This window comes from Leuciscus leuciscus (genome assembly GCF_965113295.1).
Source record: "Leuciscus leuciscus genome assembly, chromosome: 5".
NCBI lineage: Eukaryota > Metazoa > Chordata > Actinopteri > Cypriniformes > Leuciscidae > Leuciscus > Leuciscus leuciscus.
Window position 1 is genome coordinate 45,750,348 of NC_138729.1, and position 15,078 is coordinate 45,765,425.

At 42.1% G+C, this 15,078-nt stretch overlaps 1 protein-coding gene across 9 annotated transcripts in view; it reads left to right on the plus strand.

The window, feature by feature from the left end:
* Nucleotides 1-15,078, plus strand: part of ksr2 (kinase suppressor of ras 2) — a 118,319-nt gene that overhangs the window by 61,830 nt on the left and 41,411 nt on the right. For all 9 annotated transcript variants that reach the window (XM_082170807.1, XM_082170806.1, XM_082170808.1 and 6 more), the window contains exon 7: nt 12,266-12,335. In XM_082170807.1, the coding sequence (XP_082026933.1) occupies nt 12,266-12,335 (70 nt within the window). The remainder of the gene's footprint in view (nt 1-12,265; nt 12,336-15,078) is intronic.

Genomic DNA, 15,078 nt, shown 5'->3' on the forward strand with positions numbered 1-15,078 from the left:
GGGTATACAGTAGTACATATGAAAGCGCTATATAAATGCCTCATTCATTAATTCAATGCAAGAGTCAAACACTCTAAAGTAAAAAGCTACACACTCCATCAATTAGGGTTAGAAGAACTGTTGCCAAACTTGTAGCATGGTAGAAACATAATAATCACTGCAATACTGATTGAAGCATTTGCCTATTTAAATCCAGACAGCGACTTTTTTGGCCGTATGTATATATGTATATAATAATATAACTTCACAAGAGAGAAGGCCACTTTTAAAGGGTTAGTTCACCCAAAAATGAAAATTAGCCCACGATTTACTCACCCTCAAGTCATCCGGTGTATATGACATTCTTCTTACAGACAAATACAATCGGAGTTATATTAAAAAATGTCCTGGCTTTTCCAAGTTTTATAATGGCAGTGAATTGCTGTTTCTGTTTTGAAGTCCATAAAAGGGCATCTATCTATCATAAACGAACTCCACACGGCTCTGGGGGGTTAATAAAGGCCTTCTGAAGTGAAGCGATGCGTTTGTGTAAGAAAATATTATATTTTTACACGTTACAAAGTAAAATTGTAGCTTCCGGCCAAACGGCCATTCGCAGTCTACTTACGCCTAATGCGCAACTTACGCAACTTGTGACGTCAGAAGTAGCGTAGTGCGTCATGGCGTAGCGTAAATATCAGCAGTACTATATCAGTTCTGTGTGAATTCATGGCGCACACTAAGAAGCAAGCACCCTAGACCCCGGAGTGGAGCCTAGATCCAAGTCATAAAATCTAGCAAATGTATGCGGTGAGGACCAGCCTGCCATCACAGATGTCATGGAGGGAAACCCCCGATTATAAAGCCTTTCAGGCAGCCATACTCCTGGTAGAATGGGCCCATACAGCCAAAGGTGAAGGCTGACCAGCCGCTTCATAAGCAAGTGAGATAGCTTCGACTACCCACTTGCTCATCCTCTGCTTGGATGCAGGGTAACCTTTTCTGGGTGACCCGAAACAGACAAATAGTTGATCCGATTTATGCCACAGGGCAGCTCTGTGTACGTAAGCATCCAAAGGCCGCACAGGGCACAGCAGATTAAGTTATTCCTGATCTGGTGTATTAAAAGGTGGAGGACAGAAGGCCTGCAGCACAATTGGGCCCGTAATATTAGTAGGGACCTAAGGAATATAGAAATAATAAGAAAGGAATAATAAAAAAGGCTTTCACCATAACAGGTTCAAATTCTAGGCACGAAGGAGCAACCGACAGGCTTGCAAAACTCCAGTTCTCTTGATAGAAGAAATAGCAATGAGAAATAAAGTTTTTAGTGTAAGGAACTTTTCTGAAACCTCTTCAATGGGCTCGAAGGGAGCCAAAGCCAGGCCTTCCAGTACAACGGCTAAATCCCAAGCCGGTGCTCTAGTGCAGGCCTCAGGGTGCCGCGAAGAAAACAAGTAATGAGAGGATTTCTCACCAATGATGCACCACCCAGAGGAGTGTGGTAAGCAGATATAGCCGCCACATATACACATATACTTTCAAGGTGGAAGGAGATAACCCCGCAGAGAAATGTTCTTGCAGATAATCAAGTACTGTACCAAAAGGGCAGTAAACAGGATTCAGTTGGCGTTCTCCGCACCAAGCAAAGAACATTTTCCATTTCAGTGCATACAGTCTTCTCGTGGAGGGAGCTCAAGATTGGAGTATGGTCTCCACGACCTGATTCTATGAGCTGGGCAGCCTCAGGGGCCAAGTCCACAGTTTCCTCAACTCCGGGCAAGGGTGATAAATCGTGCCCTCTGCTTGGGACAGTAGGTCCCCCCTGATCGGAATCTCCATCGGGGAGCCGTCTAGAAGGGACACCAGGTCCGAGAACCAAACTCGGGCTGGCCAGTACGGGACTACTAATAACAGATGGGCCCCTTCCTGGCGAACCCTCTCCAGAACTCCCGGAAGCATCGATATCGGAGGAAAAGCATACAGGTGTGACCTCGGCCACACCTGAACCATCACATCCAGCCCGAGAGGAGCTGGGTGTGTGAGAGAGAACCACATGGGACAATGCGTTGTATCTGACGATGCGAAAAGGTCGACTTGAGCTTCACCGAAATTCTCCCAAAGGAGCTTAACCACCTCGGGGGGCATTCTCCATTCCCCGGGCCTCAGCCCCTGACAGGATATCCGCTCCCTGATTTAGATGCCCCGGAACGTGACCCCCCTGATGGTTGATATAAGAGACCACCGATGTGTTGTCTGTGTGGACAAGCACATGGTGACCTCTCAGGTCTGGCAGGAAGTGCTTGAGAGCTCGAAACACCGCCATCATTTCTAGCCGATTTATGTGCCAAGAAAGTAGATGGTCCTGCCATAGACCTTTTGCCGAGCGACCACTCATGATCGCCCCCCAACCTGTGAGGGAAGCATCCATCGATAGCGTTACGCGTTGACAAGAAGCCCCCAGCACTGGGCCTTGGGCGAGGAACCAAGGTTTGTTCCACAAATCATGTTCACCTTGATCATGTGAAACGGATTTCCCCTCGGAGAAAACCCCTTGGTCCTGAGCCACCACTGCAGGGGTCTTATGTACAGGAGGCCAAAAGTTATTACGTTGGACGCAGCTGCCATGAGACCCAACAGTCTCTGAAACTGTTTCACAGTGAGTGACTGGCCTAGTTTTACCCCATTTACGACTGAGTGAATCGAAGTAATACGTGCAGGTGACAACTGTGCCCGCATCGTTGTCGAATCCCATACCATACCTAGAAAAGTGGTCTTCTGAGACGGGAGGAGCACACTCTTCTTGGCGTTGAGCCTCAACCCCAGCATCTTTATGTGGGACAGAACAACATCTTGATGCCGAACCGCCATCTGCTCGGACTGAGCTAAAATCAACCAATCGTCGATGTAATTCAACACGCGGATGCCCTGAAGTCTCAGGGTAGCTAGAGCTGCATCCATTCATTTTGTGAAAGTGCTGGGTGATAAACCTAGGCCGAACGGAAGAACCCGATATTGGTACGCTTCGCCCCCGAAAGCGAACCTCAGGAACTTTCTGTGATGAGGATGGATGGATATATGGAAGTAAGCGTCCTTCAAGTCTATCGTGACAATCCAGTCCTCGGACTGAATCTGTGACACGATCTGTTTGAGTGTAAGAATCTTGAACTTGATTTTCTGAACCCTGTGATTTAGTTGGCGCAGATCTAGAATAGGATGCAACCCCCCATTCTTTTTTGGAACAATGAAGTACCGGATGTAAAACCCTGACTCCCTGCTGGGAGGAGGAACCCTTTCTATGGCCCCCTTTCGTAGAAGAGTCTGTACTTCCTGCTCCATAACCAGAGCCTGCTCGGGGTCCACCACCGTAGGGAGGACCCCTAGAAATCTGGGCGGACGAGAACCGAAGTGAATTCTGTAACCCTTTTCTATTGTATGCAGGACCCAATGAGATATATTTGGCAGTAGCTTCCACACTAGCTTTCACACTGTTGCCTTTGGCTTGCTCAGTTGGGGATATTTTGGGGATATTTAATTTAATTTTATCAATCAATAAATTCCTCTTGAAACAAACTTTGTTGTATTATTTTAATTTAATACTGTGAAGCTGCTTTGATACAATCTGTATTGTGAAAAGCGCTATACAAAAAAACTTGACTTGACTTGACACTGCCAGAAATTCTACTAAGGGAACCAGTCTCTCGAGACTGGCCTCTGGATTTGGTCTAACAGTCACTTCGGTGCCCTGAAGAGGTGAACCGGCAGGGAACAACTGAACTGACTGTTCTACGACCCTCCTCGGAAGATCGTTGAGATGTGCAGGCACCTCGGCGCCCTGAAGCGGCGAACTGGCAGGGAACAACCGAACTGGCAGCACTGTGACCCTCCTCAGAGAGTCGCCCCCCCAGAGGGCGCTGAGGAGAAACGGGAACCTGTCTCTCCCCGGAGTGGACCACCCTCAGAAGTCTGATAGCCTCGGCGTCAGGACTTCTTCTTTGTCGAAGCCTTTTTAGAGACGAGCCTCTAACCGGCTTCGACTGCGACTGCCACCCAGGCCCTCCTGATTGTGGAGGAGACCGAGTGGCGATGCTTTGTTTTTGCTGCACTCTGTGCTGTGAGGAGCTTGTAGATGGCCGACGGGGGACATTAGATCGGCGAGGAAGAAACTTCTTGAACGCCGCTGATTGCTTCTTCTCCACCCGAAGGCGAAAGCGGAGCGTCCAAAAGAACAGATCTGTCTCTATCCTTCCTATCAGATAAATTCAACCATAAATGTCGCTACGTGGCCACCAGGGCTGCCATAGACCGGCCTACTGATTTGCCCGTCTCCTTGGTGGCTCGGAGAGACAGATCTGTTGCGTGACGCAATTCTCGAATTCTCGAATCATTGTGTCAGTGCTGACTTCATCACAATCATCCATGTCCCTAAGCAGATCAGCCTTGTATGCTTGCTTGATTGACATTGTATGCAAGCATGCCGCAGCCTGACCCGCTTCTTCCACGACCTCGCCACCTCAGTGTGGAGGTCGGGAAAAAACGGCAAGCCCCGACAAGGAGGCTGTGACCTAGATGGCAAATATCTTTCATCTAGTAAACTTTTCTTTTTAAATTCCTCTTGTTCCTCGGCTGGCCAATCTATATTTAATTTGGCAACAGCGCGAGTCACAACCTCCATAAACTCTTCATCAGCAGGGGTATGAGATGGCAAATTCTCATAATCCCCTGCATCAATGCTGACGACATCCAATTCCTCAGAACTGGATAATCGCAGCACTGGTGCCTCATCCCGGGGAGAAGAAACCGCTGCGCGTGTTTCTCCCTGAGATAAGGCACTGGATCTGGCAGGTGAAGGCTGAGATAGGGCTGGGCCCGTCTCAAACCCCGCTGTCAGATCAATTTGCGAGCCCCAAGATGTGCGTCGCCGCTGTGCCTCGGCACCAGAGGGACCAGCACCCTGGGGAGCGCACACCGAACCGTCCTCCTCAAAGAATGCCCGGCGGGAGCGGAGTGTCCTCATGGACAGCTTTTCGCAATGCTCACAGTCAGCCCCCTCAAGAACTGACTGGGCATGCTCCACTCCCAAACAAGCAACACAAAGCTGGTTTGTGTCCCCACCTGTGATGAAACGAGGGCAGGGAATAACACACCGCTTAAAATCTTGCTTGCTCGCCATTTATATATATATATATATATCTTTCTGTGAAATATTGTGCTTGCAATGACAGACAACAATAAATAGACAGGAACAGTATACAGAGAGTGCTTGCTGAAGGCACAGAAGCTAGCGCGGTCTGGTTTCAGGTGTGCTTTATAGTTTCCTGGTCGATGACGTTACCCGCCTATGACATCTCGTCTCTCCATTGGACTGATTATACACGTGCTTCACGACGCAATCACGCAGGAGCGTTCCCACAGCGTCTCGACGCAGTTCGGTTTCCCTTGAAAGGGAACTGGCAGACGTGGAAAAAAGGCATAGAGGCGATAAAAAAAGAAAGAAAACAAAACACATTAAAAGTACAAAATATTACTCACAAAATATACAAGTTTTTAATTGATATTTGATCAAAAACAACTTCAACAGAATTGTGACAAAACAACCTACAAGCCTAAGTCTCCATTGTTCTCCATTTAATTGTATTACTTTCTAAAAGGTTTGAGGACTTTTTTTGTACTCTTCTATACATTTTGAATAGTGTGTCAACTTATTTTCTAGCTTTATAGAATTTTTTTTAACTAATGCAAAAGCCAACTCTTGACTGTAATTTCTTCACTGCAACAATTTATCCCCATGACACAAAGAAGCAGTGCAGCACCTTTATAACGCCATTTATCTGGCTGTCAGTCAAATCCATAGAATTGTTTAAGAGCAGGTCAATAGCTGGTGTTAAATGAACTTAGTGTCACTCACTCATATTTCCCTATTGAAAAAAGCCTCAGTTGAAATCTTAAACTTTAAATCCAATATGGTGCTTTATTGTGTTCTGAAATAGTGGTGGATCACTATGTTAGTCATTGTTTTACAAATCATTTTGTTTAGTCTGTCTGTTTGTAAGATCCCTGTGATATGTACTGTATAGCACTAACATTGGCATGTGATTGGCTGATCGTGAAAATTGGCCAACTGTTGCTTCATCTGGCTCGAACAAACTCCTGCTTGTGTTGTCATGTTTAAATTTGATAGCTAATTGAGTGATTGAGTCAACATGTTGGTTTTTAATGACTGGCTGTTGGTTCAAAAAGCAAAAGAGAGAAACATATAATGTTCCCTTTCAAGGGAACTCCCGTTGCGTCGAAAACTGACGCTATGGGAATGCTTTGCGTGATGACGTCTTGAAGCACATGTAAAATCAGTCCAATGGTGTGGCGGAACGTCAGAGGCGGGTGACGTCACGTACCAGGAAACTATAAAAGCCGGCCCAAAACAGAAAACGAAAGCTTTCTGAGTCTTCAGTTGCGCTCTGTGTGAAATCTGTCTGTATATTTGGTGTTGTCTGTCTATATCACATATATATATATATTCAGTATGGCGAGCAAGCAGCAGTTTAGAGTGTGTGACCATCCCTGCCCGCGTTATTTAACGGGAGGTGATACTCACACTCTTTGTGTTGTTTGTTTGGGTGAGGAGCATGCCCAGTCAGCACTCGAGGGTGGTGACTGTGTGCATTGCGAAGCGCTTCCATTGCGTTCGCTCCGATCCCGCTTGGCTCGGTTCACGATCGCGATCCCGCGATCGTGATCCGATCCCGATCGCGTTCCCCAGGGCTCTGGTCCCGCCGCTGCCGAGGCACGGCGTCAATCACAGACCTGGGGTTCGCAAATGGATCTATCAGTGGATGTTGAGACGGGCTCTGCCTTATCTCAGCCTCCTTCTGATAGATCCAGTGCCTCTCATCAGGGTGTGGAAGCACGCGTTGCGGTTTCTTCCCCCCCGATGGAGGCACCAATACTGCAATTGTCCAGCTCTGAGGAGTTGGACGTTGTTAGTATTGACGCTGAGTCTGAGGATTCGCCACCTCAGTATCATGCGTTTGAAGAATTGCTTGATGTTATCACTAGAGCTGTCGAGCGATTATCTATTGAGTGGCCAGAAGATAGGCAGGGCGCTCGTTCGAAAAGCAAGCTCGACGAACGTTTCCTGCCATCTCGTGCACAGCCTCAGTGCAGAAGCCTTCCGTTTTTCCCCGATCTCCACACTGAGGTGTCGAGATCGTGGGGGAAACCAGTGTCATATCGAGTGTATACTGCACTGTTTTTCTGCAAATTAGATGCCTGCCTCTAGTAGTTTTCTCATTTTTAGCAATATTTGCACCAATTAAACACAAATTCGCCTGCTCTGTAGTGATGCTGGTTTGTATTCACTAGTAGGTCTGTTTCTACGCCTGCGGATAAAACATTTACCTGCTGTGAGACAATGAGTTTGTTAGGTAAAATCTTTACTCTGGTCTGTAATGAAAGACTGCTCTCTTTCTCTCCGCTTCTTCATAGGATGAAAGGATTTCAAGTATTATGTACATGCCATGGTATATTAATATGGTGATCATTCTGTATCATATCAAAGTACAATGGTATTATTTGATAGCATCTGTATGTCTTGGTGCCGCCACAGTACTTTTTTTTGATGGATGCTCTCAAACTACTGTTTGAAAGTCTGTTGTCAGATGTTGCATCATTTTTCAATTGGCTTTTGTTTCAGTTTAATCTTTACCAATGTATTTTATTATTATAGTAAATGTAAGATTAGTTTTGTAAAATTTCTGGAGTTTGTTATAATTTGCATCATCTTCTTTAAAACTTTGAGTGGTTACCGTAGAAACAGGCAAGGAAGGGTTTTGTCTAACATTATCACTGCAGTATAGTGCAGTTTATACTATTGGTAATTTGTTTTTGCCTATTAGTATTTACACACTTTAAACTATTTTAAAATAACTTGTATTATTTTTAACCATAGTGTATTCATCACCTGTATGTATATATATATATATATATATATATACAGTATATATATATATATATATATATATACACATACATATAAACACACACATGTATATACAGTCATGTGGAAAAGAACGGACACCCTATTGAATTCTATGGTTTTATGTATCAGGACATAATAAAAAAATCATCTGGTCCTTGGCAGGTCTTAAAATTTAATCTAACTGTAAAATAATTGACCCACATGACAAATTACACTGACATATTACACTGTGTCATTATTTATTTAACAAAACTCGGCCAAAATGCAGAAGCCATGGGTGGCAAACTAAGTACAGGATGCTTCCATAGGAATAAAGAGGGTAAGTAGAAATCGGATGCTGCTAATCAAATGTCTTTGATTTACCTGATCATCAGCAAGTGCAATCACCTCTATAAAAGCAGACGTTTTTGCAGTTCACTGGTCTGGAGCATTCAGGTGTGTGTTAACACAATGCCAAAGAGGAAAGACATTAGCAATGATCTTAGATAAGCAATTGTTGCTGCCCATCTAGGAAATGTTACAAGGCCATTTCCAAACAATTTGAAGTCCATTATTCTACAGGAAGATTATTTACAAGTGGAAAACATTCAAGACAGTTGCCAATCTTCCCAGGAGTGGGCGTCCAAGCAAATTCACCCCAAGGTCAGACCATGCAAAAAATCGCACAACACCCAAGGACTAAATCTCAGACTCTACAGGCCTCAGTTAACATGTTAAATGTTAAAGTTCAGGGCAGTACAATAAAAAAAAGATGGGACAAGTATGGTTTGTTGCATCTGAACAAACCACAAGACTTCTGGAACAATGTCCTTTGGACAGACGAGACCAAAGTTGAGATGTTTGGCCGTAATGCACATCGCCAAGTTAGGTGAAAACTAAACATAGCACATCAGCTCATACCAGCTGTCCATCACGCTGTTGGAGGGTTGATGATTTTTGGCTTGTTTTACAGCTACAGGACCTGGGCACCTTGCAGTCTTTGAGTCGACCATGAACTCCTCTGTAAACCAAAGTATTCTAGAGTCAAATGTGAAGCTATCTGTCTGACAGCTGATATTGGGTCATGCAACAGGACAATGATCTCAAGCACATCAGCAAATCTACAACAGAATGGCTGAAAAAGACAAGAATCAAGGTGTTGCAATTTACTTTTTTTGACTGGCCCAGTCAAAGTCCAGATCTTAACCCGACTGAAATGTTGCGGCGGGACCTTAAGAGAGCTGTGCAAAAATCAAATGCCCACAAACCTCATTGAACTGAATCATGTTATAAAGAAGATCGGGCCAAAATTCATACCAGAACGATGTGAGTGACTGAAAATGTCATACAGAAAACGATTCCTTCAACTTATTGCTGCTAAAAGTGGTTCTACAAGCAATTGAATCATAGGGTGTACTTAGTTTGTCACCCATGGCTTTTCCATTTTGGCTTTGTTCGTCTTAGGTTGTATTTGCCTAATTTTAAGACCTGCCAAGGACCAGATGATTTTATTATGTTCTGATACGTAAAATCATAAAATTCTAAAGGGTGTATTTTCTTTTTCACATGGCTGTGTATATATACAGTGCTGGGTAGTAACTGATTACTTGCAATCTGGATTACGTAATCAGATTCCAAAAATTAAGTATTTGTAATTAGATTATATTACATTTTAAAATCCTCATAATCAGATTATAGTTACTTTTCTATTGATTACATGATTACATGTTATTCTCACAGTGACAGTAAATGATTCATTATTCGTAAATCATTGATTATACTACTTTGCTATATTTTAAATGTTTCTTTCTATAAAGTCTACTGCTTATATACGTTCAGAAGGTCTTCCAGATTTGTGGAATTGCACTCACACAAAGACCAGCCAGTAGTCATGTGACTTACACTGAAACCGAGAGCCACACAGCATTTGATCACTGGATTTACAGAAATCATTTCACTTTTAAGAAGTTTTCTGAACATTGCAACATTGCATATCTAATCATCTCCTGACAAACACATTAATTATAATTTTGATTATCACTCAGTGAGTCATTTAACCATGCATAATGGTTATGTAATATTTAATGCACTTTTATGTTGTTGATAACAAAGAATGGAATATATATTATTTCTCTTTGTATTTTTATATCAATATAGTACAAGATTATCCTATTCAAATCAATGTGATAAATGAGTTCAAAATTAATCTAAAAAGTAGTCAGAAAACATGACCTTAAATTGAGTAATCTAGAGAACTAGATTAGGTTTTAAATGCGATTTGAGCAAAAACAAATACTTTTTTATTTTTCTTTTTGCTCATTTGAGCAAAGACTCTCCCATACTCTTTGAAGAGTGTGTCAGCTTATTTTCTAACTTCCAAATATGTATATATATATGAAGAGTTCAGATGCAAAAGCCTCTAAGTGCCATCTGAAATTTTCTTCTAAAATGATCATTTTTATCAAACTCGTATATTGGTTCAGTTATTTAACTTTAATGACAATTAATAGGTAATTTTCAATGCCATTAAAGTGAAATAACTGAACATAAACATACAAGCTTGATAAAAATGATCATTCTAGAAGAAAATTTCAGATGGCACTTAGAGGCTTTTGCATCTGAACTCTTCATATATATGAGAGCTTGTAGAATGTGATATTTTATAATGGATTTTAATACTTAAAAATTGAAAGTTTGGGACTGGGGGAAGAGTAAAACAAGCAAAAGTAAAAGGTAAAAAGTTTATTGTTAGCTTCATATAACAAAAAGTTGTAATTAGTTTTGATAAAAATCAACCCATGGGGCATTAAAGTCAAGTGCCCTTAGTTGGAGAAACACTCGTATACAGTAGTTATACTGTTTTCCCTCTCAAGATCACTTGTGTTTCAATAGAAGTCCAGCACTCCAGAACAGAGATCATATCAAAGCTCTGATCTAATTTGGAACACTGTGTACATCCTTGATCCTCCTGTAAGACGCAGCCGAGCAGAATGCAGAGGTCACAATAGAGATACACTCGCATCCGTATTTGATATAAGCCTCATGGAATGCACATTGACAGAGGCAGTCATCAGGAATCTCAAGTGAATATATAAGTGGATGCAATCAAATGCAGAAATCTGGTTATGAACGCAAGGCTCCTCATATTTTTTCAGACAGTATTTTATGCTTTTAGGATAAGGCAGAGCAGATTATCCTGTTTGTGTGTGTGTGTATGCGGTACTTGTCCTCGTATCTCCCTGTTAATCATAAACAAATGGAGTATAATTGAGCGTAGACAATCTGATGAATGGTCTTTTGAACTAGCAGTGCTGTGGGAAGCAAATGCAATTATTGTTTCACAAGTCTCCATTTAGGTTTTTATCAGATCTCTTCCATTTGAGCGATGACAGAAGACATACAATTTCAAATCTTCAAATTCTATCAGATTTATCTTTTGTTTTAGCATTTAGGATTTATATGTTAAATAACAATCCCAGGTTTTTTGAACTTTCATGAAAAATTTGGTTTGGTTTTGCCTCTGCGCTTGCTAATGATTCATAATGAAGTCACTATAATGTTCAAAAGTTTAGGTCAGTAAGATTTTTTTAATGTTTTTGAAAGAAGTCTCTTAAGCATATTAGAATGATTTTGGAAATTTCATGTGACACTGAAGACTGGAGCAATGATGCTGATAATTCAGCTTTGCATCACAGAAATAAATTATATTTTAAAGTATATTCAAATAGAAATCCATTATTTTAAATTGTAATAATATTTCACAATATTACCGTTTTTTGGGGGTATTTTTCATCAAATAAATGCAGACTTGATGAGCTTAAGAGACTTCTTTCAAAAACATAAAAAATAGTAATGTTTCCAAACTTTTGACCGGTACTGTGTGTACACATATATTATACATCACTTGTACAATCTCTGATATGTGCAAACATCTAACCACAAATCAATTTAATTCCATATTAATGCGTCACAATTCTTGTTAATCATAAACAACCTTTATTAATCCAAGTAATAGTTAATGATTGATAATAAATGTATTCATTATTGAACATTTGTGTCTATTATCATATTGTTGTTGCTATGATTTTGTTAGTTTTGAAAACTTCTTAACCATGGTAAAAGTCACTGTATGGCTTCTTGTAACTTATTGCTTTGTTTTACAACAATTTTGTCACTCATCCAGTCAGGTTTGGGAACTGGAATTATAAAAACCTCTTTTATGTGCTTTATGAAAGAGATTTTAAGGTTTATAACTGTCTTGATTTTTTAATACCTTGTAATCTGTGTTTACAAGTTTTAATTCTATTTTCTTGTGTTTATCTAATCTAGATACTCTGTCTGTTCCCCGCTGGTCCCCTCAGATACCTCGTAGAGACTTTGGCAACTCTATAAAACACAGGTGAGTTTTGTGCATGCATGAGTGTGTGGTAGTAGTTACAATATGTCAAGCCAATTAACTCATGTGGTTGTGCAGCTCCAGTCATGCCTGCCCACATCTGACGACTCGATTACCCCAAGTGCCACTGATCCCAAGTCAAACAAAGAGCCTGCGTTTATGCTTATACAACAAAACACTGAAGATTTTGTGATGCAAGTTATAGGGCCCTATTTTAGCGATCTAAGCGCATGGTCTAAATCGCACGGCGCAAGTGCACTTAGGACATGTGTAAATCTACTTTTTCTAGTTTAACGACGAGAAAAATGGTCTAAAAGGGTTGTCCCTGTTCTTTTAATGAGTAATGGGTGTGTTTTGGCCGTAACATGCAATAAACCAATCAGAGTCTCATCTCCCATTCACTTTAAAAGCCAGTTGCGCTCGCGCCATGGTGGATTTGCTATTTACATGGCAGAATTTGCACACCTCGTTTTCAGACCAGCAGCCCATGGGCGAATAGCAAATGCATTTGCTATTTAAACAACGTGGCGCACGACGTAAAAATGATAACTGCGTCGGGCTGAAACTAGCAAAAAACACTTGCGTCACACCTGCCGCCGCATTGCACCGGCTGTATGATAGGGCCCATAAAGTTTATAATGAGATCTTGCCATGGCTTAGCCATCAAAAGACATGCAAAGTTCACCAAGGTTAAAAAATGCCTTGTTTTTCACGTCTCCTTTTCCTCATACTTTAGATTTAAGGCCATTGCACACTGAGTCCGAAATTTTCGTATGCGTTTTTTCGTGTTCGTCAGCCTTAAAATTCGTCACGCACAGAAACCTTGCACACTGAGTCCGATGCGTATTTATTAAACCTTTGCGGAAAAAAACGCAACAAATTCAAATTGGATTCGTCAAGCAGTGAGGATGATTTTGTTGCCCTCTTTCTTCTTAAAAAGAGAAAAAGAAAGAGGAAATATTGGGTCCATCCAATCCTGAGATTGCGCCGAGAGGAAGGAGAGTTTCACCTCCTTATCAAGGAGTTGCGAAATTATCCCGAGCGATTCAAAATGTACCTCAGAATGTCAGTGGAACAGTTTGATGCTTTGCTAGCGATACTCCACATATTAAAAAGAAGACCACCAATTTCCGTGAACCAATCGATCCTGAACAAACTGGCAGTATGTCTAAGGTATGGACACACGGGGACGGGGACGGGGACACGCACGCGCGCACACACACGCACACACACACACACACACACACACACACACACACACACACGGCTGGCGTGTGACAGACACTTGTCTGCTTGTCAGACGCGTTTATATACTGTCTATGGTCAGACGCCACTCTGGATTTTGTCGTTTGCTTGTACGGTGGCTTTGAATTGTCAAAAAACCTCTCAAAATACTGGCTGTGGATGCGAAAAACGCAGAAAATCGAACCCGATCCGAATTTTTTTATTACGGACGAAAGTTTCGTAGACAGTGTGCAAGCGTGATTGACATAACGTGAGGTCGAATTTTTTTTTTAACGTGCGAAAATTTCGGATGCGAATTTCGGACTCAGTGTGCAATGGCCTTTAGGCTGCATTCCAAATGGGATAAATCCGCCATCGAAGGGCACTTCGGAGTGAGAACAATCATGGCCGCCATATTGAAGTCATGTGTGCTCAAAACTGGTCCCTTCAGAGGTCCTGTTCCAAATGGCACACTTCATATACCCTGACAAATGTGACACCCTATGGTCTCATGGACTTCACGATCACGCGGCGCCATTGCAAGTCCACAAGACCGTAGAGTGTCCCATTTGTCATTTTAGGATTCAGAAGGTGTTCGCAAGTGTCCCCTTTGCAGCGGATATGTGCCTTCGATGCGCACTTTTGTCGAGCTCTCACATAAGTGAGCTCCACAGGAGACTTCTACCCAACAGTCAAAGCGCTGTTAGCGCTTGTAGAAAGACCGCAAGTGTTGGGTATGCCATTTGGGACAAGAACAGAATCAAAGGGTATAACTGATGGACTCTCCACTCTCATGATTCTGTGCCCAGGCAGGCAGTATACATATTTGTGCGACGGTGCCTCCTTAGTTGGCTTGGCAAGATGACGCATACGTTTTTTGGTCCACTACACCCTTCATCCCTTCGAAGGCCTCACTCTGGGGTAAACCCTTTGAAGGGATTAGGGTATAGGGATGAGCCCTTCAGAATGGAATGCAGGTGTGGAAATGAATGTCAACATAGATGGACAACTGCCACAGTTTCAAAACGCAAGCAGATAAACAGATCCAAAAAATTGAAACGCTCATGTCAACTATAAACTGAGATGGCTACGGTGATGTGAGCTGCGTACTAAAGCAAGCCTCCTCTTTTATGAGACAGCACGGCTTCAATCTAATGAAGACACTTTGACACTGTCAGAACCCATTAGTCATATTCTATTAACTGTCAGCTTCTGTTCATATCAGAGAAATAGATTGGCAAATGCACAGTGACCCTTCAGAGGAACTCCATTGCAGGAGATTTGAATGGCCCTTTCATTGTGGAGAACTGCAAATGTGACTACATATAAACAAAAAGAGATAGAGATAGAAAAAATGAAGAAAAAATAGAGCGCTTGCTATGCAATCCTGCTGAACAATCGCCAATGCATCCATATGGCCTTTGTCCTCACATATACTTGTCAAGTGCGGATGCTCAGTTGAGCGCAAAGGAGATATTGAGAGATACTCGGTTACTATTAAATTACCCTGAACTGAGAATTA